Here is a 26,321-nt window from a genome sequence, read left to right on the forward strand (position 1 = left end):
CAAGTCTTAAATGATATATCGGACCTGTACCGGACTTCGGAACCAACATACGAGCCTGATATCCATGGAATCAATCATTAATTAGTTTCTTTAAATCTTTAAAACTTCAGATCAACAATTTCTGATAAAAATTTATTACTCGGGCTAGGAACCTCGGAATTCGATTCCGGGCATACGCCCAGGTCCCATAATTTCCTACGGAACCTCCGGGACCATCAAATCATGAATCCGGGTCCGTTTGCTCAAAATGTTGACCAAAGTCAAACTTAGACTTTAAAGAAAATCCTAAGGAATCAAATGGGCATATTTCACTCCAAACTCTTCCAAATCCCGAACCCACCATCCCCGCAAGTCGTAAATTAGTTAAAGCAAGCACGAGAAGTTTTATTTAAGGGAACGGGGTTCTAAAAGGCAAAACGACCAGTCGGGTCGTTACATCAACTAGTTTGGAATTGAGACGAAGCTGATTGATTGATGATCAGTAAAATGAAATATGGATTGAGTTTTATTATGGAGGGAATGGATTTTGACTATGTAGCAAACTGGTGGTTTTCTGAATTATGTTAGAGGTTCTTGATGTTTGGCAAAATTCGAATGTTGTATGCTTTGATGTGGATAGCACTGTGTGCATAGACGAGGGCATAGATGAATTTGCAGAATTTTGTGGGGCTGGAAAGGTTGTAGCAGAATGGACTGCTAGGTTAGCTGCCTTTTTAAAATGTAGGAGATAATGGTTATAATCTAATACTAAATTCTATAGGATATCATATCGCATTTATCTTGACTTTGACAGGGCAATGAATGGCTCTGTTCCTTTCGAAGATGCATTGGCAGCTCGTCTGTCGCTTATCAACCCTTCATTGTCCCAACTCCAGGATTTTCTTAAGAGACCTCCACGGTAACAATGTGCCTTTTATCACCTATGGTACATAAGGTTTCCATTTCTATGAACTATTTTTACCATCAAGACAACGAAATATTGAGTCATTCGAATTTTCACCTTTTATGGAAAATTGAACAGTTACATTTAAGGAGTAGATTTGCTTTATAGGTATAGACTATAGAGTGTTACTATCTGCTATTCCCCTTAATTAGGGGCCTTGATCATATCTGCCAATTTAGTTATTTGAAAAGACCTTTGACTGAGCATGCTATATGGTCACGGTTGTCAATTTTTTTTCCCCGTTGAATTCTTAAAACCTTTCTTGTGTTGATGTGCAGAATTCAGATGTTATAGTTGTCTGGATTCATTATTCCTGCAACTTGACTAATTACAGACATGTTGTAATTAACACAAAAACTATCAGTTGATAGGTTCTCCAAAGCAATCAATACATTAGGATTAAAATGCTGGTCTTTTTTATGAAGTAATCAAATTGCATTAGTTGAGGCATCAAGAAGATGCAGAATTACAAAGAAGAAGGAATAGCTCCAGTACAAACCAGGGGTTAGTTGTTCTTTCCTAACCTCGGGGAGCTCTAGCCCTCTTTATTAATTATCCTAAGAGTTAAGTCTTACAGTTCAGACAACAGCGGTAGTAGTATTAAAAACTCAACCACCGTTCAGGATCTTTCAAGGATTAGCAAATTTTAAGAGAGGCCGTGGCCCCTGCCAGCTCTTTCTTCACTATGGCATTACAAAGGAAAAGAGATGGCTTGACTAGAAGAGCCACTTAAGCTTTCATCAATTATAAAATTGTTGAAAAGTGACATAACCAGTTTTTATTATAAGCCTGTGATAGAGATAGACCATAACATAAGCTTGGGTCTGGGCTCAGCCTTTGTTATATAAAAGTTTTGCCCTAAAACTATAAGAGATGGCTTTGATTCTTCGTTCGTGTTCATGTCCACAAGTTGCCTGATACAACTATAGCAGACCCATTGATTCTGATTTAAGGCTATATTATCCATCTAGGTTGTCTGAATCAGATGTCAAAAACAACAATAACAACAACAACAACCCAGTAAAATCCCACAAGTGGAGTCTGGGGAGGGTAGTATGTACGCAGACCTTACCCCTACCTCGAAGGAGTAGAGAGGATGTTTCCGGAAGACCCTCGGCAAAATCAGATGTCAGTGCCCAGTATTTGAAATGGTGGAGAAAAGAAGTATTATTTCTAGCTGTTGCATTCAAAGAAATGTTGCATGGACTAAGGAGTAATAGAAGATCAAGATGGCTTTCTAGCCTTTATGCTCCTCCTGCTTTTGCTCCCAAGTTAAAACATGTGAAAGTAGCAACTGACTGTAACTTAAAAAAAAAAAGTAAAAATGGAGAATTACCCTGATGATCCCCCTGGTTTTCCTCCCAAATGTGGTGAGGTAAATGACAAGAAGAATATATTAATGGGGGAAAAGAAAGTAAAAGTGGAGAATTACCCTGATGTTCCCCTGGTTTTCCACCCAAATGCAGTGAGAAGTAAATGAGAAGAAGAATATTTCTATGGGGATTTCACAAACAATGGATTTCAACATTGCGCCTCCTGATTCAATGGAGAAGAATACTGCAGAAGAAAGAAGTTACACATTCCCTGACTATGCACATGACAGGAACAAGACTAATAGTGTAGCTCAAAATCTGATTCCCAGCAAGCAGAAAACTGGGGAAAGAACTAGCTGTGTTGATATTAACTTGCCTAGTTTAATGGATTTAGAAGCTCATCTTTGCCGGGTTGAGCGACTAGTTTCTTCACACAAGAGTAGCTAGATTTAATATACTTAATACAATTTCAAATGCATGTTTCTTTTCATGTTGTGTGGTTTACTTGCTCCAGGGTGTATTCTTCGTTTTCCTGATTGGTTACAGTTAATTGGTTCCTCCAAATTTCATATATGTATTCCTTCAGTCATCTGTTAGTTTGTGAATAACAAAGATATACAGCTTTGTGTAATTGACTTTCAGTATATCTATGTCCCCAAGAAAACGCAAATCAAATAAAGAAAATAAAAAAATTAGAGGGGGGTCAAACTTCCCAACAAGGAATATCGCTACCTTTGGACCGTTATAGTTACTGCTGCCGTTCATCGGGGCTTTGGTCGCCGGGGCCTGGAGGATTGACAGGGCGCACTATTCCATATGTTCCTGAAAATTCTTGCTCCCATTGAACCATTTGTATCTGTGCACTCAGCAAACCGTGTCTCCCTGATTGGCATAGCTATAAATTCATCGATAGCAATTCTAAAGGAAATCCCATACAATTTATAAATTTTGCAAGTGAAAAGACAATTTCTTTTTGTATTAAGCAAAATGCTATATGATAATCTGGCTAATCCTTCAATCCCTAAAGTTGCCAAACAATTCAACTTTGTTATGGTGTCTCTTTGAAGCTAGTTGGTTGTTTTTTTAATCAGCTTGGTGTATTGGAAAAAATTAAGTTTATATATGGAATTCATTATAAGATGACACGTCATAACACGTGGACCAGTCAAAGAAGAATAAGTAATGAAAAATAATCAAAGAAGGCACGAGCTTTAATAGGCACAAGCTTCAACAGGTACGGGCAGATGTTCAGAGAAAAAGCAAGGAAGATAAGTACTGAACCTCTTTATGATGGAAGGGAATCAATTTGATAGTAAATAAGGTATAGATATGTATTATTGGACATTAAATACGGAAAACGTTAAGGAATCTATATTGAATCAAATGTGATTGTTGATTGTAACGTTACATTAAATGTCATTAAATTCCATTCATAGACAATAATAGCTCAACTATGGTAGAAACAAATGTATTACCTAGAAATAGCTATAAAAGGAGAAGGCTGACCATTTGTAAGGATACGAAATATCATTAGAATATACTGAGTTACTTTGCTTTCTTTTGTTCATCTTATTATTATAAAAATCAATTTCATTTATTCATTTTATTTTTTGATTATCAGTAACCTGAGTTCTTCTAAAATAAAGCTTTGACCGAAATTTCTATTTTTGGTTAAACAAATTGGTTCTGTTACCAGGAATCTGATAATCGTTTACTTTCTTAATCAATTCTTTCATCAAAAAACTTACCATGTCGAATAACAACGACAACAACCAACAAGATCCTCAACATCAGGAGAATGATGCGGGTGATAGGACACCACTTTCCTCACCGCGTGATTCACAACGTCAGTCACGAGAATGAACTCCAGATGGCTATGAAACAAATAATGGGATTGCATATCAAAACGGATTCGAGGCAAATCAAAATGCTGGAGTTGCAAACGAACAAGCACTGGATGATGCCTTAAAAAATCTCATTGCTCAACAAGTCAGCAATGCTCTCCGAACTTTTACCAGCCAATTGCCAATTGCACCACCAACAAACTCTGAATCAGAATACTTTGGAAAACCCACGTTCTGGGCTCGTTAACTCAGGCACTAGTGGAACTCCAAGTGAATCTTGCGATGGCGAACCAGGTAACATAGTTAATTCTGATTTACAAAATTTAGTTCTAATCTTGTAGAAGCAGCTCAAGGAGCAAAGCGATCGCATAGAGCAAATACCTGAAGTGCCGCTTGTCATCAAAGGAATAGACATGTATAAGTACACAACAACCATGGAAGCCTAGTGCTGCTCCGGTGCCGATCCCGAAGAAGTTCAAAATGCTTGATATTCCAAAGTATGATGGCACAACCGATCCACGAGACCACGTGACTGCATTTACAACTGGTGTAAAAGGCAACGATTTAACCAAACAAGAAATTGAATCAGTGTTGGTCAAGAAATTCGGTGAAACACTCACCAAGGGAGCATTAACATGGTATTCCCTTTTACCCAAAAATTCTATAAATTCTTTTGCTGAGCTTGCAGATTCTTTTATCAAAGCGCATTCGGGAGCTCAAAAAGTTGAAAAAAGAATGGAAGATATTTTCAAAATCAAGCAAGGAGATTCAGAGCTGCTTAGAGAGTTCGTGGATAGGTTCCAGCGTGAAAGAATGATGTTGCCACGCGTACTTGATAACTTGGCGGCTATGGCCTTTGCTAGTAATTTGAATGAGAAAAGCTCAGAAGCCACGAGACGACTCAAGGAAAGTCTGCGTGAATTTCCAGCAACAACCTGAATGATGTTTACAACAGATACAACATGAAGCTAAGGATAGAAGAAGACACTATCTCCCGATCTCAGAAAGAGGAAAAGGTAAGTTCGAGACATTCAGAAACCGAAAAAAGGTCCGGTAAAAATAGATACAAACCATATATGGGCCCAACAAGAAAAGACTCACGATCAAAGTAGGATAATTCAAGGTACGATCACAGATCGAGAAATAGAGAGTCGGGTTCATCATCAAGGTTTGGAAACGATCGAAACACACGAGAAATTCGAGAAGATGATAGAAACTTGAAGGCAAGATTTGGTGGTTATAATTTTAATGACAGCACTTTAGAGTTAGTAGCGGTATTAAGAGGTATGGGAGATAAGGTATGGTGGCCAAAAGAAATGAGATCAAATCCAAACAGGCATAATCCTGATCACTGGTGCGAATTTCACAACGATCATGCTCATAAAACGGTAGATTGTAGATTATTACAAGGTGAAGTTGACCATCTATTAAAGCAAGGGTATCTCAACGAATTATTTAGTGAGAAAGATAAGCAAGCATACATGAAGAATAGGCAGGAGCCCCCTAAACCTCCTTCTCCAAAAAGGACCGTCAATGTTATAAGCGGGGGCGAGGAAATCAATGGCGTGACGTATACCGTAGCTAATAAGGTCTCTAAAGTTACAATCACCCACGGGAAGCGGATCCGACATGTGTTGGAGGAAGAAAGTATTACATTTGATGATGCAGATGCGGATGACGTGTTAACTCCACATAACGATGCACTGGTAATATCTCTACTTGTACATGATACTAATGTGAAACGAGTTTTGATTGATCGAGGTAGTTCCGTGGACATTATTCTGTTAAGTGTACTAAACGAGATGCTAGCAGAAAATAAACTAGTACCAAGATTCGACAATTCAAGCGTTATGACGAAAGGGGAGGTAACACTTACTACATTCGCGGAAGGGGTTGTCAAAGATACAAAATTTCAGGTGGTAGAGATGGAAATGGCTTACAATATGATTCTCGGGAGACCGTGGATCCACGAGATGGATACCGTTCCGTCTACCTTACATCAAGTTATTAAATTTCCATCACCATGGGGAATACGTCAAATCCGTAGGGATCAACAGACATCCAGGAGCATCAACTCCGTAGCAGATTCAAATACGAGAAACGAAGAAAAATAGCAGTTACAGAATCCAGTTGAGGATACCACAACCCAAGCCTCAACTGAACAATGGCGAACAGATGTGGACTCAAGGCCCAATTCCATTCAAGAACCAGAAGAGAATGAAAATATCAAAACAACGATTGAAGAATTGGAGGCTGTAGAGTTATTTACACAATGGCCTGAAAGGAAAGTCTATGTTGGGGCTAACCTAAGCCACAACATGAAAGGTAAGTTGATTGAATTTTTGAAAACTAACGTGGATTGTTTTGCCTGGTCCCACTCTGATATGACAGGAATACCACCGGAAGTAATGACTCACAAGTTAAATGAAGACCCATCATATCCACCCATCAAACAAAAGAAGAGAAAGCAGGGGACTTTCAAAAATCAAGTGATTCAAGATGAGGTTCAAAAACTATTAAAAATTGGGTCTATCCGCGAGGTAAAGTATCCTAATTGGTTAGCCAATACTGTTGTAGTACCGAAAAAAATGGCAAATGGCGAGTTTGTGTAGATTACACATACCTTAACAAAGCTTATCCTAAAGATTCTTTTCCATTACCACATATAGATCAACTGATTGATGCTACTGCAGGGCATGAGTTGCTAAGCTTTTTAGATGCATATTGAGGGTACAACCAGATCAAAATGGATCCCCTAGATGAAGAAAAAGCTTCATTTATAACAGACAGGGGGACTTACTGTTATAAAGTAATGCTCTTTGGTCTCAAAAACGTTGGTGCAACGTATCAAAGATTGGTAACTAAAATGTTCCAAAAACATTTAGGGAAAACTATGGAGGTCTACATAGATGATATGCTCGTTAAAACTCAACATTCAGGGGATCATATATCGCACTTGTCTGATACATTTCAGATCTTACGAAAATTCAATATGAAGCTAAATCCCGAGAAATGTGCATTCAGCGTTTCGTCAGGTAAGTTTTTGGGTTTTCTTGTTTCTAACCGTGGTATTGAAGTAAATCCCGCGTAGATTAAAGCCATTGAAGAAATTCCTGACATGCTTACAAGTAAAAACGAAGTGCAGAGATTGACAGGAAGAATTGCAGCCTTGGGGAGATTTATTTCCAAGTCATCAGAAAAATGTTTTAAATTCGTTTCAGCTCTTAAAACGCAAGATCGGTTCGAATGGACTAAGGAGTGTCAACAAGCACTCAAAAACTTGAAGATATACCCGTCGAATCCGCCGTTGCTCGCAAAACCGAAGGTTGGGGAAAGATTACTCATTTATCTGGCTGTGTCAGAAGTAGCGGTGAGTGCTGTTTTAGTTCGTGAAGACCAAGGTAAACAGTCTCCGATTTATTATGTTAGCAAATCATTGTTGGATGAGGAGACGCGGTATCCTTAATTAGAAAAGCTTGCACTCGCATTAATCATGACATCTAGAAAACTAAGGCCTTATTTTCAATGCCACCCTATTTCCGTAGTAACTGCTTATCTATTGCGCAATATATTACACAAGCATGAGTTGTCAGGTAGGTTAGCCAAATGGACTATAGAATTAAGTGAATATGACATCACATACCAGCCCAGAACCACTATAAAATCTCAGATGTTAAGAGATTTTTTGGCTGATTTCAGCCAAGGAATGCAATTAGAAGCAGAAAAGAATTACATGTGTTCAACGAGTCTAATCTAGGAATTTGGACCTTATTTACTGATGGATCATCTAATGTGAAGGGAGCAGGCTTAGGAATTGTTTTGGTACCACCTACGGGTGAAACCATTCGTCAAGCCATAAAATGTCATTCTATAACTAACAATGAGGCAGAATATGAAGCTGTGATTGCAAGTTTAGAACTGGCACGTGAACTCGGCATTAATCAAATTGTAATCAAAAGCGATTCGCAGCCTGTAGTTAACCAAATACTGGGGACTTATACAGCCAGGGAGGCACGAATGCAGCATTACTTAGAGAAGGTACGGGATTTAATTAGGCAATTTCAAACCTGGAAAGTCATGTAGATACCAAGAGATGAAAATGTCGAGGCAGATGCCCTAGCTAATCTCGCATCTGCAGCAGACGTGGCAAGCAATGAAAAGCCTCCGTAATTCATTTGTTTCATTCAGTACTCGATCCAGACAAAAATGAGGTAAATTTCAATAACTTAACCTGGGGTTGGAGGAACGAGATTGTTGTTTTTTTGCAGTATGGTACCGTCCCTGAAGACAAGAAAAAAGCTCACGCACTTCGAAAAAAGGCTACTCGATATTGTTTAAAGCAAGACAATCTTTATCGAAAAATGTTCGGAGGTCCCTTAGCAAGATGCCTCGGGCCTTCTCAAACAGAATATGTAATGAGAGAGATACACGAAGGGCATTGTGGAAATCACGCAGGAGGGAGATTACTGGTAAGAACCATGATTAGAGCAGGTTATTATTGGCCTAAAATGGAAGAGGAAGCCGAGAATTTTGTGGCTAAATGTGATAAATGCCAAAGATACGGTAATAACATGCATAGACCTGCAGAGTTGCTACATCCGGTCATCGCACCGTGGCCTTATATGAAATGGGGAATGGATATCGTGGGTCCACTACCACAAGCAAAAGGACAGGTAAAATTCTTGCTTGTACTCACTGACTACTTCACTAAATGAGTAGAAGCAGGAGCATTTAAGCAGGTGCGAGAAAAGAAGTCAGAGATTTCATTTTGAGAAATATCATATGTCGATTCGGGGTACCAAAGGAAATCGTGTGATAATGGCCCGCAATTCATAGGCGCACAAATCACAGAATTTTTTCAAAGTTGGCAGATCAAGAGGATTACATCGACACCTTATCATCCGGTGGGTAATGAACAAGCAGAATCAACAAATAAAGTCATTGTCAACAATTTGAAGAAACGATTGGAAGAATGTAAAGGTAATTGGCCAGAGTTGTTACCTGGTGTTTTATGGGCATACCGCACAACAACAAAAACAAGCACGGGCGAAACACCGTTCTCATTGGTATATGGAGCTGAAGCTTTAATTCTAGTTGAAATATGGGAGCCAAGCACGAGGTACACGCAAGCGTCAGAAGAATGAAGAAGAAATGCGCATAAACCTTGATTTACTTGAAGGAAAAAGGGAAGCTGCACTAATAAGAATGACATCACAAAAGCAAGTCATAGAACGATACTACAATCGACGAGCACGACTAAGATACTTCAAGATTAGGGACTTCGTACTCAAGAAAGTTTTTCAATCCACGAAGGCGGCCAATGCAGGTAAATTAAGTCCAACCTGGGAAGGGCCCTACAAGGTTCATGGAATTGCGGGGAAAGGAGCATACGAGTTGGAAACAATGGATGGCAAGATATTACCTTCACATTGGAATGCCGTTCACCTGAAGAGATACTATTTTTAAAGAGTACCCACGGTCAGGTATCCTCATTTTAAATTTCTATTTTTGAATTGTTAAAATTTTACTAACGTTTTAGATGATAGGTAAAAAGCTAGCCCGTACTAAATGATGAATCACGACCTGCAAGGCACGTGGAATAAATTAAAATTTCCGATCTAGGGTTACACCTATTTTGATAGAAATTGATACGGGTTAAGCAGTCTTCATCTATAATCGTATCTCCGAGTCCCGTGTGTTTTATTCCTTTACAGGAAGAGAACCAAACAAGAGGAGTAATCAAGTGCTCGAGACTTCATACTTCAAAGCTCAAACACTTGGGGGACTATATTATATACATATACATATGTATAAAGAAGGCAAAGAAGATTGAGAAATAATCAAAGTTCAAGCCTGAAAAGTTTACTCATTGAATGAGTTAAGTACAGAGCAAAGGCCAGTGAAAGTCCAAGAAAGTCACGAGCTAAGGCCAAAGCAAAACCTTATCATAGTTAGGTTAAAGGCAATGTACTGAAACGGGTTATAAATAAAGACCTTGTATTTTTGAAATTTTTTGAAATCTGTTGTAAGGAAAACAGTTACGAAAAAGTTATAGAAGTTATTTAAATACATGTAAAGTGTTATTTAAAACTTGGCAAAGTTCAAATAAAAACTTGTCAAAGTTATTTCAAGAAACGTGTGTATTCCTATTTCTTTTGTCGTATATTAACACCATTATGGAGTTGAAACTTCTTCTTCATTAAGCGTCGAATATAAAAGGGCCCTCTTTTATAAAATTCATGATTGATTTAAGCATTCATGGAGTTAAAAAAGCATTTTGCAAAATAAAAAGTGCAAACTATTGAAAAAGTCCTTCAAATATAAAAGGCAAGAATGAGCAAAACATAAGTTCAAAAGTAACTACAAAAACTTCTTAATATTAAAAAGTTTAGACTAAGTATGAACTTAGTCATAAACCAATAGTTACTTATACAAAATGCCCTGAAAAAGGTCTGGGGACTTAGTGTTTTCAAAACCCTCAAAAAGGACCAAGGGTTGTAACCATATTCCACCAAAGAAAAAAGAAAAAAAAAAGAGTCACACTTTATTAACTTGTCACTGAGGAGTTGGAGAAGGAACCAATGCAGGGTCATCGGCAGCAGCAGGCTCAACTTGACTTGAAGGAATTGGAATACCCATATCATCTTCAACATTTCCAGAAGCTTCAGCCACGAGAGAAGGAAAGTCTTGGCTCTGCTGAGTCTTTTCAATAGTCTCTTTGATTTTGGCTAACTCAGCTTCCAAGTTAAAATTCTCCTGGCTAGCTTCCACAATGGTATCATGGCGAGTATTCAAAAATGCCCAACTCACTTCAATTGCGGTTTTGTCTTCAAGAATCTCGTAATCTCATTCCCAGTCAGCAATTTCATTTTTAAGATCTCATTGTCAGCTAAGGCAGAATCATAAGAAGTTTGAAGAGAAGCATGTGAGCTTTCCAAGGAACGAACTTTATCGGAAGATTCCCGGAGGTCTTCTTGAGTTTGGGTCAGAGTCTGCACGAGTTCACCGGCATACACTTCTTTCTCACTTAAGAGAGCCTTTAACTCTCTGATATCTTCACTGGCCTTGGAAAGTTGCTCGGAAAAAGAGGTTTCGAGAAGATTCTTGTCCTTACCAGCTTGATTTGAGGAAGCTTTTTCAACCGCCAACGCTGAAGTTAAAACCCTTACCTGTTGCTCTAAGGTACATTTGCTTTCTCCTAATATCTCCATATCAATTTGAAAACTTTCATACTGTTCCTTCCAATTGTCCACTTCCACTTGGTAATCGTGCATTAATTGCTCTGAGAGGGAAACCCTCTTCATCATCTCCGTACCAATTAGATTGATCTTAAAAAAAAAAGAGGAAAGAAAAAGTGAGAACCCTAAAAATAGAAAAAAGGGCAGAGAAAAGTTTGAAAAAGGTTACCTTTAAAGAAGATTGTAATATATGGTTCATCAAGGTCAAAAAACTGTGGCTATCAAGCTTAGGTCTCTACTGGACCAATCAAAGGTTTAAACCATACGTCAGCTTGACCTGATTTCCTCAAAAGTTTACCCTCAGCAGGAACTTCGATGGTAACTTGCCTCAAAGCTTCACCTCTGCTTGAGGAACCAACCTCAGTGTAATGGACAGTTGAAGGAGGAATAGTTGAAGGAGTAAAAACAGCCTGGGGGGTAGAAACAACCTGGGGAGGAGCAACAACGGTAACAGTCACGACTGGTAAAGAGGTATCAAAGGAACGGGTGTAGAAAAAGAAACAAGAGGTGCTTCATCAGAAATTGGCCCTAAACTTTCACTACCAAACCCGCGGGCAAAAAGCTGTCCAATAGAATCATGAGCAACAGCGGGAGTATCATCATCAGAAATCACCAACGAAGCTTCAACAGGCTCGGTGGAAGAAATAGAATGAGGGGGAGATGCTTCATCATCTGAAATAATTCCTCTTCTAGACCTTGGCCTTTTTATCAGAGAACCCCCGTCTTGTTCTTCTTCCTCCCCAGAGTCTTGGTCGACTGTAGCCTTCCTTTTTGATTAAGAACCCAAAATTATCTCTTGGGCCCTATCTAAAGAAATTCTGAAAGCTGCGACGGCCGCAACACTTACTCCTCGAATGGGAAATCCTGACAAAAAGAAGGATCAAAATAATTTTTGAAGAAAACAATAAGGTAGGAAAAGGGAAAAAAAAACTCTTACCGTGAGTTTTCACTTTCCAGCCAAATCGATGAGAGAGATTTTTCCAAGACCTACCGTCCATCAGAGTGGTACGTAATAACTTTTCTACCCAACCACGAAAATTGGGAATCTCATCAATAATTCCCATGGTTGCTAAAAAGAAAAGGAAGGAAATTAAAATGGTGATCATCATAATTAAAAAAAAGGTACAAGAAAGTTATAAAAAAAACTCACGTGCAAAATTCCACTTCTCGGGAAAGGGAACATTTCCTTCACCCACTAAACCAACAGTGGGGACAGCAACTAATCTGGCGTACCAGCCACGATCTTTATCATCTTCTGGGTTGACCAGAACTCTTTTACTTCTTGCTACTAAAGTAAAGATTCCTTGGCGAAAGAGCTTGGGAGAATAGAGGTAGATTAAATGAGAGAAAGTAAAAAGCACGCCAGCCATGTTGGTCAAGCGCCTCAAACAGGCAACAACCCTCCACACAATAGGGCCAATTTGTCCTAAGCAAACGTCGAAAAGACGATAGAATTCAAGTATAACAGGGTCAATAGCAGGCTTAAAACCCAACGTGAAAGGGTAAGTGTAAACAAAAGAAAACCCAGTTAAGTAGGTGATTCTTTGATTCACATTAGGGATTATAATGGGAAAGTCATGACTCCAATGGCAATCTCTACGAACTATTGAAATCAGACCTTCAGTGATTTGAGTCGGGTAGATATCAGCATGATCTAATGAAGACAATTGATTTCTAAGGGATTCTCTATCATTGTAAAAGAATAGTTCCGCAGGAACTATTTCATCCACTAAAGGTTCACGAAGAGGTTTAGTGGGTTCTTTACCTCTAGATGAAGACCTTTGAGAAAGAGAACCTCTAGTTCTAGATGGAGGAGTAGCACTCGATGAAGGAACAGGGGGAACTTGTGATGAAGAAGAACCTAAGCTACGAAGCCTTCCTCCTCTCCTACTTCTAATAGGAGCAAGAGAAAGGTTGTCAACAATGGGGACTCTCCGAGGGTTAGGGTTTGAAGAAGACATAATAGTACGAGGAAGAAGAAACTTTGAATTGAATATTCTGAACTTCTGTGAAAAAGACAAAGGTAAAAAGTTATATTTATAATTAGAAGCAACCGTCAAAGGAAAAGGCGCAATGATGGAAACGTCATAATGAGAACTGTCGCTTCGTAATCGGTAAAGTCGTAAAAAGCTTCAAAAGGCGCTGAAAGGTTACAGAGCCAACCAGGAAATGCCACGTGTCATAGACATTAAATGGAAGAGACAGATAAAGCATTAGTTCCAGAGAAGAATTAATGGCGGCAAATATTCCCGCTTTAATGAGGTCCACTTCCCAAATATTCTATTGATGAATAAATGGCAAGTGGGGGGACTATCTGTATTGGGAAAAATTAAAGTTATATATGGAATTCATTATAAGATGACACGTGGACCAGTCAAAGAAGAATAAGTGATGAAAAATAATCAAAGAAGGCACGAGCTTTCATAGGCACGAGCTTCAACAGACATGAGCTTCAATAGGCACGGGCAGATGTTCAAAGAAAAAGCAAGGAAGATAGGTACTTGAACCTCTTTATGATGGAAGGGAATGAATCTGATAGTAAATAAGGTATAGATACGTATTATTGGACATTAAATACGGAAAACGTTAAGGAATTTGTATTGAATCAAATATGATTGCTAATTGTAACGTTACATTAAATGTCATTAAATGTCATTCATAGACAATAATGGCTCAATTATGGTAGAAACGAAACGTATTACCTAGAAATAGCTATAAAATGAGAAGGCTGATCATTTGTAAGGATACGAAATATCATCAGAATATACTGAGTTACTTTGCTTTCTTCTGTTCATCTTATTATTATAAAAATCAATTTCCTTTATTCATTTTATTTTTTGATTATCAGTAACCCGAGTTCTTCTAAAATAAAGCTTTGATCGAAATTCCTATTTTTGGTTAAACACTTGGGTTATTGAAATCTTCTCAAAAATAATCTTGCTTGATCCATTGATGCCAAATAAATCAACTAGTGTCTGGTGTCCCTTTGAAGCTAGTTGATTGATTACTTTATAAAGCTTAGGCTACTGAATCTTTTTTGGTTGTGATTGGTGCAGACTTTCTCCTGGCATTGATCTATTGGTCAAGAAACTGAAGGATAAAAAGAAAGATGTTTATCTGGTCTCAGGCGGGTTTCGTCAAATGATCAATGTATTTCCCTTTGTTGAAATGTTTATTTTATGGTTAGTTTTATTTGTTCATCTTGCACCTGATATAAACCTATCAAAGATATGCTGTTGTGATTTTGCACTTCTTATAATATTAGGAAGTTCCAAACTTTCCAAGCGAGTTTTAAGCATCATTCTGGATAAATTTTCTATTCTTCGCTGCTGTTACTAATTTCCAAGTTTTAATTTGCAAAGTGCTTTACTGGGAACAGTTAAAATTGGCTGGTCATCTTCTTGTATAAATGTTATCATATGTATGAATAGGTTATGCTAATAAAATTTTCCAGTAGTTGGAACAAGGGAGGTCAGGGCAAACCAGAAAACAAGATTTTTTTTGGTTGGCTACCTTTAATATGATGAAAGATTTGAGTGGTCACTTGATTCTGTTTACCATAGTGTCCAATTAGACTTTCAAAAATTTTCTGCTAGTTACCTAATTATTTGGTGCAGTTATTTAGGTGAAAAAAATGTGTTTTGGTAACTGTAGTTTGATCAGTCATCATTCCATCTCCATATCAAATGTGTCTCTTTTTCTTTCAAAGTTGTGCTGATCCCACAAGGTGGTGTATTATCTCTAATTTTTCTAACCATAACTCTTTCCTGAAGCCTGTCACATCAATCCTTGGTATACCACTTGAAAATATTTTTGCCAATCAAATGCTCTTTGGGAGTAATGGAGAATTTGCTGGGTTCGATAAAAATGAGCCAACTTCAAGGAGTGGTGGGAAACCTACTGCCGTTCAACAAATAAAAAAGGTTGGTGTTGGAACAACTGGTGATGTAGTTGTTTATTTTAAGACATCTTTTTAAAGACTGCTCATAAAGCTAAGTAATCCTTCAGGCTCGTGGATACAAATCAGTAGTGATGATTGGTGATGGTGCTACTAATCTTGAGGTAAGTAACCAATGCGCTCGTCTCCTGTTGACCACCAACTCCAATCACCCAAATGGTAAAAATTGGGTGATGGATGGAGTGATATATCTAGCTTTTGTTTGAAAATCTACAAAAACAAACTCTGCAAACTCAGTTTTTTGAGTTTTTTTTGCAAACTTCGTTAGTTTGATTTGTTTTCGCCAAGACAAAAAAAGGAGTTAGTGATTTTTTTTAAAGATTTCCAAACTCAGTTTTTCAAAACTTACAAAAACTCAGAAACTCTAGAAAGTAGTTTTTGAATTTTTTAAAGATTTTAAAAACTGAGATTAGATCTTCAGGAAAAATTGTTGTTATTTATCTATTGCAATACAACCCAAACAAACAGAGTTAGCAAAAACTCAAATTATTTGGGCAAACTTTGTGTTTGAAAATGTTGAAAGCAACACTGTCAAACGTGTTTGCTCTTGTTTATACTATTTTGTGAATTGTTTGCGAACTCTGAATCATATATCTCTTGACAGCTTTTGCATTTCTCTGAAATTTTTGTTGCAGGCTCGTATGCCAGGTGGTGCGGACTTGTTTATTTGCTATGGAGGAGTTCAACTACGAGAACCAGTTGCAGCCAAAGCTGATTGGCTGGTGTTTAATTTTAAGGACTTGATTAACTCATTGGAGTAACGTGCTATCGCATCTTCACTCTTCCAACAATATTTCTTCTTCGGGCCTCATGCTGCTTTGTAGTTCTGTTCTTGATGTCATTTATTTGGCTCTTAAATTTTGCTATGAGGTATTGAGAAAAAAAATTGACATCTTGGAAACTGACCTCATTATGATTGGGAGCTAGACCCTCGTCTTCTATTGTGTCTTCTATACTGCATTTCTAGAGAACTTATTGCATTGTCACCAGCCAGAATGAATGGCGTTCACTAGAGAAGAAGCTACCTTTATTTAAGATAACAACCGTCTTCCTTGTATTGTCATTTGTCTCTTCGATCTTAGCTTGATATGATATATAGCAAATGTTTGGTTGAAAATGATTCCCTGTTACCTTTCTGGGCTGGTTTTATGTCTTGGCTTGCATGATGATGACAACAACAACATACCCAGTATTATCCCACACCGAGCGGTCTAAGGAGAGTAGCGTATATGCAGATCTTACCCTTACCTTATGAAGATAGAGAGACTGCTTTCAATAGACTTTCGGCTCAAAAAAGCATAAGCACCACGTTAATTAAAATATAGACAAGGTACAGTACGAAAAAGCCATATAAAAGCAGAATAAAAATAACAAGATAGTAAGGTAATTAACAATAAAAGAAAATAACGGTTAATCATAAAAACCTATTACCAACAAAAAGCGAGATTGCGTGCCAATACTACTATTATAAATATTCTAGACTACCTACTCTACTATCCTAATCATCTACCTCCATACCTTCCTATCAGGATCATATCCTTATAGGAAATTAAGGCTTGCATGACAATGACAATATATGAAACAAGAGCAAAAGAATCATTTTGTATAAAAAGATACACATCAACAACAATATATGAAACACATCAATCATTTTGTATAAAAAGATACACATATTATATTTAAATTTAATGGTTAAAAAACCTGGTTCTTTTATTATCTATTTCATACTTTTGGTTCATACATGTGTAATACTCTTACACTGGTTACGTGCTCAGTAGTTTCAATGGCCAGGACCTGAAATGAATGCTGCCCAATAATACCAGCTCAGTGGCTGTTTTACCATCCGTAAGTTGCCTCAGAATGCACATTCATTGTCCCTTCCAGGCGAGTCTTCTGCGCTCTTATTAATTCTTTTTTTTATTTGTAAGAAAATAAAATATTGAGAACGCAAACAGGAGAACAAAAAGGATCAGCCACCCATCAGCCGCCCCTCCTAGTTTGACATATTACCAATTGAAATGTTGAAGATCTGATTGATATTACATATTACCAATTGAAATGTTGATCTGATTGATATTATGTCGCGGTACAGACTGCAAATTCGATGAGCTTCAGTAAGTTTTGAACAACCTAGTGTCTCTTATTTGTTAATTTTGTTTTTGAATCTTAGAACTAGAAATGCAGAACATGAGAACAGAGAGTACCAAAGCGTCTCTCACTCAAAGGCCCGAAGAGAAACTGATTAAACAGCATAAAGCATACTAAAAAGGCAAAAGGAAGGAAAGAGTAAGATAAAAGATTTGAACAGAAGCACAGTAGAACAACAGGAATGTTATTACACGGGGGGAATACATTAGCGGTTAATAGGCCAAATAAGGAGACGGCTCAGGATGAGACGAACAACTCTATATCTTCAATAGTACAAACCTTACCATAGGCAATCCATAGAGTACTTGCTACATTTACATATAAACTTATATATATAGCGTCTAACCGGTGATCTCAATGGACTTGACATCAGGCTTCTTCACCTCTTCCTTGGGAACTGTAACAGTGAGCACTCCATTCTCCATCGCCGCCTTAACTTGATCCATCTTAGCATTCTCCGGAAGCCTGAATCTTCTCATGAATTTCCCGCTGCTGCGTTCCACGCGGTGCCAAGTATCATTCTTTTCCTCTTTCTCCACATTCCTCTCTCCGCTGATTTGAAGAACCCTATCTTCTTCGATCTCCACTCTCACTTCTTCCTTCTTAAGTCCCGGGATATCTGCCTTGAATACATGAGCCTCCGGAGTTTCCTTCCAATCGACTCGAATGTTCGCGAACGCAGAGGTCTCCCGTGAATTGGAACCTGGAAAGCCCAATTCCCTGAAGGGATCAAACATGTCAATTGAGAATGGATCGAAGACGCTGCTTCGTCGATCGCCGAACATTCTTGAAATCAGTGACATTTTCAGTGAGCTTTTTGAGAATTTTCTTAATTTGCTTCAGGTTTCAAGTTTGTTGGTTCAGGGAGGACCTGTGTAGGTATTTATACTGTCGTAGAGGAGTGTTTACTGCTTTCTCGATAGTGCTGTATGGTGGGCCGGGCTAGGACCGGGACCGGGCTCGCGGTCCTAACAGGCTAAACGGGCCTGGCGGGCCGGTCCTTAATGGTGCAAAAAGCCGGGGCGGGCCGGGTATGATAAAATAGCCCACGAGCCCGGGACCGCTAAGCCCGGGACCGGCTGGCAGGCCTGGGCCGGTCTTACCGGGACTAACGGGACTAACGGCTACTTTTAAAAAAAAAACGGTCAAAAATTTAAAAAGTAGCCGTTGGGCTGCAATTTTGACCGTTTGGAACTTTCAAAAATAGCCATTTGGCCCCCAAACTTTATATAATTACACTTTTTCCCAATTCTCAACTATAAATACCCCCTCATTCTTTCATTTTTACTCACCAATTCATCAATCTCTCTCAATCTCTCTACTATAATTGCTTATTTTATTGTTGAAATTTCGTAAAAAATTGTGAAGTTGGTGAATTGAAGTATTCAAGTCTTCAACGATTTTCAATTTTCAAGAAGTTGTTCGGCAATTCGGTAAACGCGTTCCAACTCTTAAGTTTTAATATTATAGTTTTGTTAGTTTTATTTAGTATAATTATAATTAATATGGCATTTTCTTTAAAAAATATTTTTGGTGGTAAGGGTAAAGCTAAAACTGGTGAAAGTAGTGGCCAACCTACTACCCTTCCCCCGGCTCCCCGACCCAGACCTGGTAGACGTCCTGGTGCTCCTATTATTCTTGATAGTGATAACCCCTGTTTTCAATTTTCCGATAGTTAATTTTCCATAATGTTGCACCAGGTCAAAATTTAGATGATGAAACTATGAATGCTCTTTATCCTAATCAAACTATCTTTGAAAATGATGAGGAAAATGAGGATGAAGATGAAACCCAACCGAATTTAGATGATACACCTACTAGTCCTTTTAATAACCCAACTGATGTACCGCCCGACCCACCTATAGAAACTCCTAGTTTTAATAGACAACCTCCTAAACGCCTAGAAACATCATTAGTTTGGAATTTTTTTACTCAAGTAAGAGAACAAAATAAGGCTAAGTGTAAAACATGTGGGAAATTACTGGCGCATAAATATACTGGAGACCATAGCGGCACGGGTAGTTTGACTGTGCACATAAAAACACACCCTAGAGATAAAGTTAGATATTTACAAATGAAAGCGCATATAGAGGGGACACATGTAGATTCTGATGTTAACCCTAGTACAGGTTCAAATCTAGTTCAACCAGGAATTAACACTGTGACCGGAGGTATTTTATATTACGATCCAAATAGAGATCGTGAAGAATTAGCAAAGATGGTTACCGTTATGTGCTTACCCTATTCTTTTCCTTCTAATCCTAATTGGGTGCATTATATTAGAAGAGTTTTTAATCCTACTTATAAAGGTTGGCCTCGCGCAACAGTTAAGAGCGATATTTATAAATATAAACATGAATATGAACAATATTTGCGGTATTTATTTACTCATATAACTAATCGGATTTCTATTACTACTGATATTGGTAGAAGTGGTAATGATTGTGATTATCTAACTGTTACAAGTCATTGGATAGATGAGGAGTGGACAATGCAAAAATGCATTATTGCGTATAAAATATTAATTCATGTCACACAGGTAAGTTTATAGCTAACAATGTTGCAGATATTTGTAGATATTTTTGCTTTAGAGATAAAATAATGGCAATTTCTATGGATAATGCTTCTAGTAACACTAGTGCTATAGGCATACTTACAACAACACTAAATCCTGCATTTAGGAATATATTCCATGTTAGATGTATTTGTCATATTTATCATTTAATTGTCGGTGATGGTATGCGAATTTTAAATTTAGAAATTGAAAAGGTTAGAATGGCTCTTAATTGGCTTTTTTATTCAAACCGTAGAAGTAGACTTAGAGAATATTTTAAAAAATGTGATGAATATGGCCTTAGAGAAAGAAAGGTTCCTAAAGCTTGCCCGACTAGATGGAATTGTATGTACGAAAGTTTAGTAGTTGCATATGAATATAGAAACCCAATTAATGCAACGTTTAATGCTCGGGTAGGTGGTGAGGATGATGATGAAATGCTTACTACTCAAGATTGGACGAATGTTAAAATTCTTATAGATTTTTTAGAACATTTTCAAATTGCTACAAATGCATTTTCTGGGCAATATTATCCTACTATTTCAAACTGTTTAGTTTATATTGCAGCACTATGTGATTTGTTTGTTGAATTTTCGGAGGGTGGGGAAATTTATCAACTTGCTATAAATGAAATGAAAGAAAAGTTTAAAAAATATTTTTTCCTTATCCCTCCTATTTATGGTGTTGCTGCAATGTTAAATCCTACAATGAAATTAGGAGGTCCTCATTTTTGGTACTCAAATATTTATAAGGCTTTAGATCTTTCAAATGAGGAATTTGCTACACTTGCAGATGCAAAAGCCTCAATTAAAATTAATGCTCAAACAATTTATAATGATTATCAACTTGCCTTAGAGCATGCTAGGCCAAATGTTCCAACTCCTACTTCGTCTAGTTCACAATCGTCTAAAAGAGCTGCGGGCTTAAAAGCACTTAAATCTTGGACGGAGTTCAGGGGTTCTCAAGGTGATAATTATGATGAAACTTCACATCTAAATGAGCTTCAAGTTTATTTGTCGCAGGGACTTACAAAGGAGAATCCAGACGGCACTTTTGATCTTTTGGAATGGTGGAAGGCAAGGGAAAAACATTTTCCAGTTCTTGCAAGGATGGCTCGGGATATTTTATCTATTCAAGCTTCAACTGTTGCATCAGAGAGCGCTTTCAGTCAAGCAAGACTTCAAATAGGTGATCATAGAGCGTCAATGAGGGAGAGCTTGGAAAAATCTGTACTGTTCAGAGATTGGATCCGCTCGGAAAGAAGAAACTTTGGAATTGCGGAATCACAACCGACGATAGATGAAGCTTATGAAGAAATGATGGCGGAACTTGCGGAGGATGTTGCTTCGCCCGGAAGTGGTGATGAACAAGCTTCTTTTTGACCACCACCAACGTAACCTCCTCCGAACCTTGAAGGATTTATGAAATTTGTTAGAGAAACAATGTAGATTATGGTGTAACTTGTACTTTGGCATATCTTCTTTTAGTTTTTTTCCCTTTTAATGGTGGTATTAGTACCTTGTTGTGCTCATTCCATTGGGGGAGGAAGACTAAGAAAGATATGCCATTTTTGGTAATAAAAATTATAAGACATGCCCTTGAATATCTTTTTGCAATATTTTTTTGTCTTTAACTTGCAATTATTTATAAGCTATAATATATTTACATAACATACAATATATGCTACAAGAAAATATATAAGGGAATATATATACATAACATACAATATATACTACAAGAAAATATATAAGGAAATATATATACATAACATACAATATATACTACAAGAAAATATATAAGGTAATATATATACATAACATACAATATATACTACCAGAAAATATATAAGGTAATATATATACATAACATACAATATATACTACAAGAAAATCTATATATATACTACAAAACATTATAAGAAATTATATTTGGAAATATATATACATAACATACTATATATAGTATACTATACTAGTATACTATATATACTACAAAACAAGATTTTTCAAAATTCAAAATGAGGGCCCCACCCCTAATGACCACCAACGGCCATATTGCACAAATAGCCGTTTTTTTTTCAATTTACAAAACTAATCTTCTCTAACACTATACATACCCCCTCCCTCTTCTTCATTTCAATACTCAATACTCATTTCTCAATCTAAATTTCTCTCAATCTCCAATTTTCAAGACTTCAAGTCTCAATCTTAATTTTCAAGTTACATCATGCCTCGTTCGGAAAGAGTGCGCTTATTTGTTTCGCACTACTATGAAGTGCTTGAAGAAAATGAAGAAGGCCAAATATTAAAATGCAAGAACTGTGGAAGAGTCTTAAATTTTCGTTCAGGGTGTACCACAGGCATTTTAAGGAGGCATATAACGTATTGTGTTGATGGTATTTATCCGCAAATTCGTCTTTAAGATTTTTCAACAATTTGTGTTATTTTAAAATTATTAGACGTATTTATGCTTCATGTTGTACTTTCTTATTAATTTATTATGCATGACAATTTAGTTTTACTATTGTTTTGTTATTTTACTTTTTCGTCAAGCACTTTAATAATTAGATTTCTACATATATATTACATATATATTTTTTATATAGCCATGATATGGTTTACAAGAAATTGCCTTAAACAAAAAAATTTAAAAAAATCCCGAAAATAAAAAGCCCATTAGGCCCGCTAAGCCCACGAGCCCGGCCCGCTTAGCCCAGGACCATATGGGCTTAGGCCCGTCACGGGCTGGTTCCACCCGTTGAGCCCACGAAGCCTGGGACCGCCAGAGTCCATGCCCGTTAAGCCCGGCCCGTTTGGCCCATTTAGGCCCGGCCCAGAATACTAACATTATTTCTCGATACTTCTATCCGCACTGATATTTCTGCCCCAAGTAAATATTCCGGAACGTAGATAAGTAGATGTCGAGAACTTTCTGGACCAATCTCGTTAAGCCCATACAAAAACACGCAAATGTGCTACGACATTGGGTCCAGCTGCTCTGGTTACTTTTCGTTCCATTTGCGGCCCAAATTCATCGGTCGTCATTTGTATAAAATGTAGGAATAGATAAAAATTATGCCTTCTAGGCATAAGGCGCATAATAATTTAGGAACAAATTAATATTCTAAATCAACAAGTTCTTAGAACATGTTATAAATATTATAGTCAAGTACTTAAAAAGAATTTTCTTTTTAATCATAATTTCTTTTAAAGTGTATAAGGCAAACAATTCAAGGTGTAAGCCGTAAAGCATGCATGACGTAAAAATTGCACGGGGCGTCCTATTTGGTCGCCCCCATTTAACCTATACCCATTTTTTTAAAAAGGTTTTAACTTGTACCCACTTTTTAAACAACTTCAGCTCCATTTCTCCTCCTCCTCCTTCTCCTCTTACGTTTTCTTCTTCTTCTTTCTTCTGCTGTTGTTGGTGCTGCTATGAAACTTCAGTTAATGGGATGATTGCCAAAAATATATTTATCAAATTATTTAAAAATAAATTATAAATAATTACGTAAGTTAGTAGACAATAATTTGTGAATATTTTCACGTACGTAAGTTAGTAGACAATGACAATTCTATTTTTTTCACGTTTATTGTTTCCAAAATTTATGATTTAGATATTGTTGGCAATCTGATTATTTATCTAGTATGTTAGAAAGCTTTTTCAAAAACTTCAGCTTATATAGTGCTGCAGTTTTTACAAATGAACTAAATAACTTCAGCATCTTCTGCAAAAGTTTCTTAAAAAGCTTTATGACAAAACTAATGAATCCAGAACAAAAAAATTCAGCTTTTAGTGCTGAAGTTTTTACAAATGAACTAAATAATTTCAGCATCTTCTGCTGAAGTTTTTGAAAAAGCTTATCCAGGACAAAAAAACTTCAGCTTATTTAATGCTGAAATTTTTATAAATGAACTAAATAACTTCAGCATCTTCTGCTGAAGTTTTTGAAAAAGCTTAATGACAAAACTAATGAATCCAGGATAATTTTTTTTTAGCTTATTTAGTGCAATTACAAACAAAAACTTCAGCAAATAGAGAACAAAACTTCAGCTACTATGCTTAAGTTCAGCAATTACAAACAAAAACTTCAGCAAATAGAGAACAAAACTTCAGCAAATAGAGAACAAAACTTCAGCTACTATGCTTAAGTTCAACAATTACAAACAAAAATTTCAGCACACTTGCTACTTCAGGCCCATCTACAAGAATGCTGAAGTTTTGCGTGATTGCCTTTGCTATTTCAACCCCCTATGTTGAAGTTATGCGAAAAAGTGGGTACGTTTGTAATTTTTTTTTGCAAAGCGGACATAAATTAAAACATAACCCAAAAAGTGAGTATAAATACAAATGCCCCATGCATAAGACGTTATTGAAATATGAAATGAACATCCTAAAGTGGAAAATGTGCAATAGTCAAACGCGGCCTCAACAAGCCCATAATTGTCTCTTATCGTTTAGAGGCTGACACTCCATCAGACGAGTTCTTCTTATGACTTTAAACGACTAACGACAATTAATTTAATATAATAGCGCATTTGCAAGTCTTACGTCCATAAACTATTTAAGATATATTAGTGTTTACCTTTAAAATTGGATAACAATTAAACTTATAAGTGATTTTAAGGATATGTGATTTCACTTGGTACAAACTGAGAAATATGAGAATTAATGTTAGAAATTAACTGTAAAATAAAGTTAACCAATATAATGATTATGGCCCTCTAGCTAGATCGCCCTCAAACCAACTAGGTATGTTATTGAGCTGTATGAACTGAACAACAGAACTTAAGAGAAAATGTAATATATTGCTTCCTTATACGTGTATGTGATCCCTACAAAATGATTAGAATCCCCTTTCATATAGCAGAGGAATTCTACTTATGGTACAATTTTAAATACAGACGGAAATACATGACTAAATAACTGGTTTTGACTTGATACGTGCCGAGATTTCTGCCACGATCCTTGCTCGGTCACTGATATCTCAATTTTCTGTTTTTCGACTTAGCAGGCTTCCTTTGATCTTGCTCGATCTCCATCCCGCTTCGGTCTCAATCATGGTTGGTCTCGATCTTGATCGGTCATTGATTCATGAGCTTAACAATCCATCGCCATGCCATGGTTCATACAACGCGGGGTTGAGCCTTGGTCTGCCACCCCGGATTCGATTAGCCATACAAAATTAGGCAAGCCTGATTTTGACCGTATATAGATAGTCTCCTCGTTTTTTGGAGTGTAATGACAAGAAACGAATTGAGTCTTCGAACTTCCCTCTTATGAAAGAATTTGAAGTCCTATTTTATTACGAAATTCGGACGTCTCCGAACCGTGTTAATTTGGCTGTAACCTCTTTAGTTCGGGATTTTCCCCTTGGGCTTATTTTTTTGAGCTTGCCCGAAGTGTCAGTCCCCGAGTGAGGTGGCCATGACCTATAAAAATGAGAGTTGCCTAAAAGGTCTTATGATCTCGAAGTTTTAATAATTCGATCTCGTTTATTTTTCGGACGGTAGTCCTCAAGCGTGGGGGCAATTATCCGAACTCTAGATATGATCGGCCCTTAAGCCTGTTTACATAATAGATCGAGAATATGAAATTGTAAAGTAGAAAAAGTTTTCTAAGGCATGAGATATTGGCAAGGAAAAATACTTCTCTTTATAATTGATTATACATGCGTACATGTTCTATGCCAGGGCTCGAGCAAATTACGTGGGGCACAATTCGTTTGACCGTTTAGCCCTTATAAATTTTCCTATTGAAACCCTGATGCCATGAAGTAATTTCCTCGCAACAAAGTTCACATTCGAGGGTAATGCCCCCCCAGTATTCGAGGTTGATTATAAATAAGCCTCAGATACTATTGAATTGTTCTAAGTTGTCACGATCAATGATTGCCTCATTAAAAACCTCGCCGATAAACACATAACAAAACGGGTCTAAGGAAAAAAGAGTGCAATGCGTGCTTTCAGACCTAAAGGCTTCGTAGAGGAGTCCATTATTGTTTCTGATCGAACACATGCAAGAGTTAGTTTAAAATATAAATGAAAATGGGGTTGTACCTTAGCAGTAGTACCGTTTTAGGTGCGATACGTCCCAATTGCTCGGTAGTTGTTCGCCGTTCATCGTGCCGAGCTTGTAGGATCCTTTTTCGATGATTTCGAGAACCTGGTACGGTCCTTTCCAGTTCGGTCCCAATTTTCCTTCGTTTGGACTTCGGTTGTTGAGGGTGACCTTTCTTAGCACCAAGTCCCCGATGTTAAAATGTCGAAGATTGGCTCTTCGATTATAGTACCTTTCGATCCGCTATCTTTGAGCGGCCATTC

At 37.3% G+C, this 26,321-nt stretch overlaps 2 protein-coding genes across 2 annotated transcripts; one reads left to right on the top strand and one right to left on the bottom strand.

The window, feature by feature from the left end:
• Nucleotides 1–560: 560 nt before the first annotated feature.
• LOC138871035 (phosphoserine phosphatase, chloroplastic) lies at nucleotides 561–16,057 on the top strand. The gene is made up of 6 exons (XM_070148886.1): nucleotides 561–700; nucleotides 794–898; nucleotides 14,395–14,488; nucleotides 15,112–15,261; nucleotides 15,347–15,400; nucleotides 15,932–16,057. The coding sequence occupies exons 1-6, from the start codon at nucleotides 561–563 to the stop codon at nucleotides 16,055–16,057; spliced, it is 669 nt and encodes a 222-aa protein (XP_070004987.1).
• Nucleotides 16,058–17,785: 1,728 nt separating this feature from the next.
• LOC104241504 (17.6 kDa class I heat shock protein) lies at nucleotides 17,786–18,278 on the bottom strand. The gene has a single exon (XM_009796442.2). It carries the CDS (start codon nucleotides 18,245–18,247, stop codon nucleotides 17,786–17,788), a length of 462 nt encoding a protein of 153 aa, XP_009794744.2. The 5' UTR covers nucleotides 18,248–18,278.
• Between the last annotated feature and the right edge of the window lie 8,043 nt (nucleotides 18,279–26,321).

This window comes from Nicotiana sylvestris, chromosome 6 (genome assembly GCF_000393655.2).
Source record: "Nicotiana sylvestris chromosome 6, ASM39365v2, whole genome shotgun sequence".
Classification (NCBI taxonomy): Eukaryota; Viridiplantae; Streptophyta; class Magnoliopsida; order Solanales; family Solanaceae; genus Nicotiana; species Nicotiana sylvestris.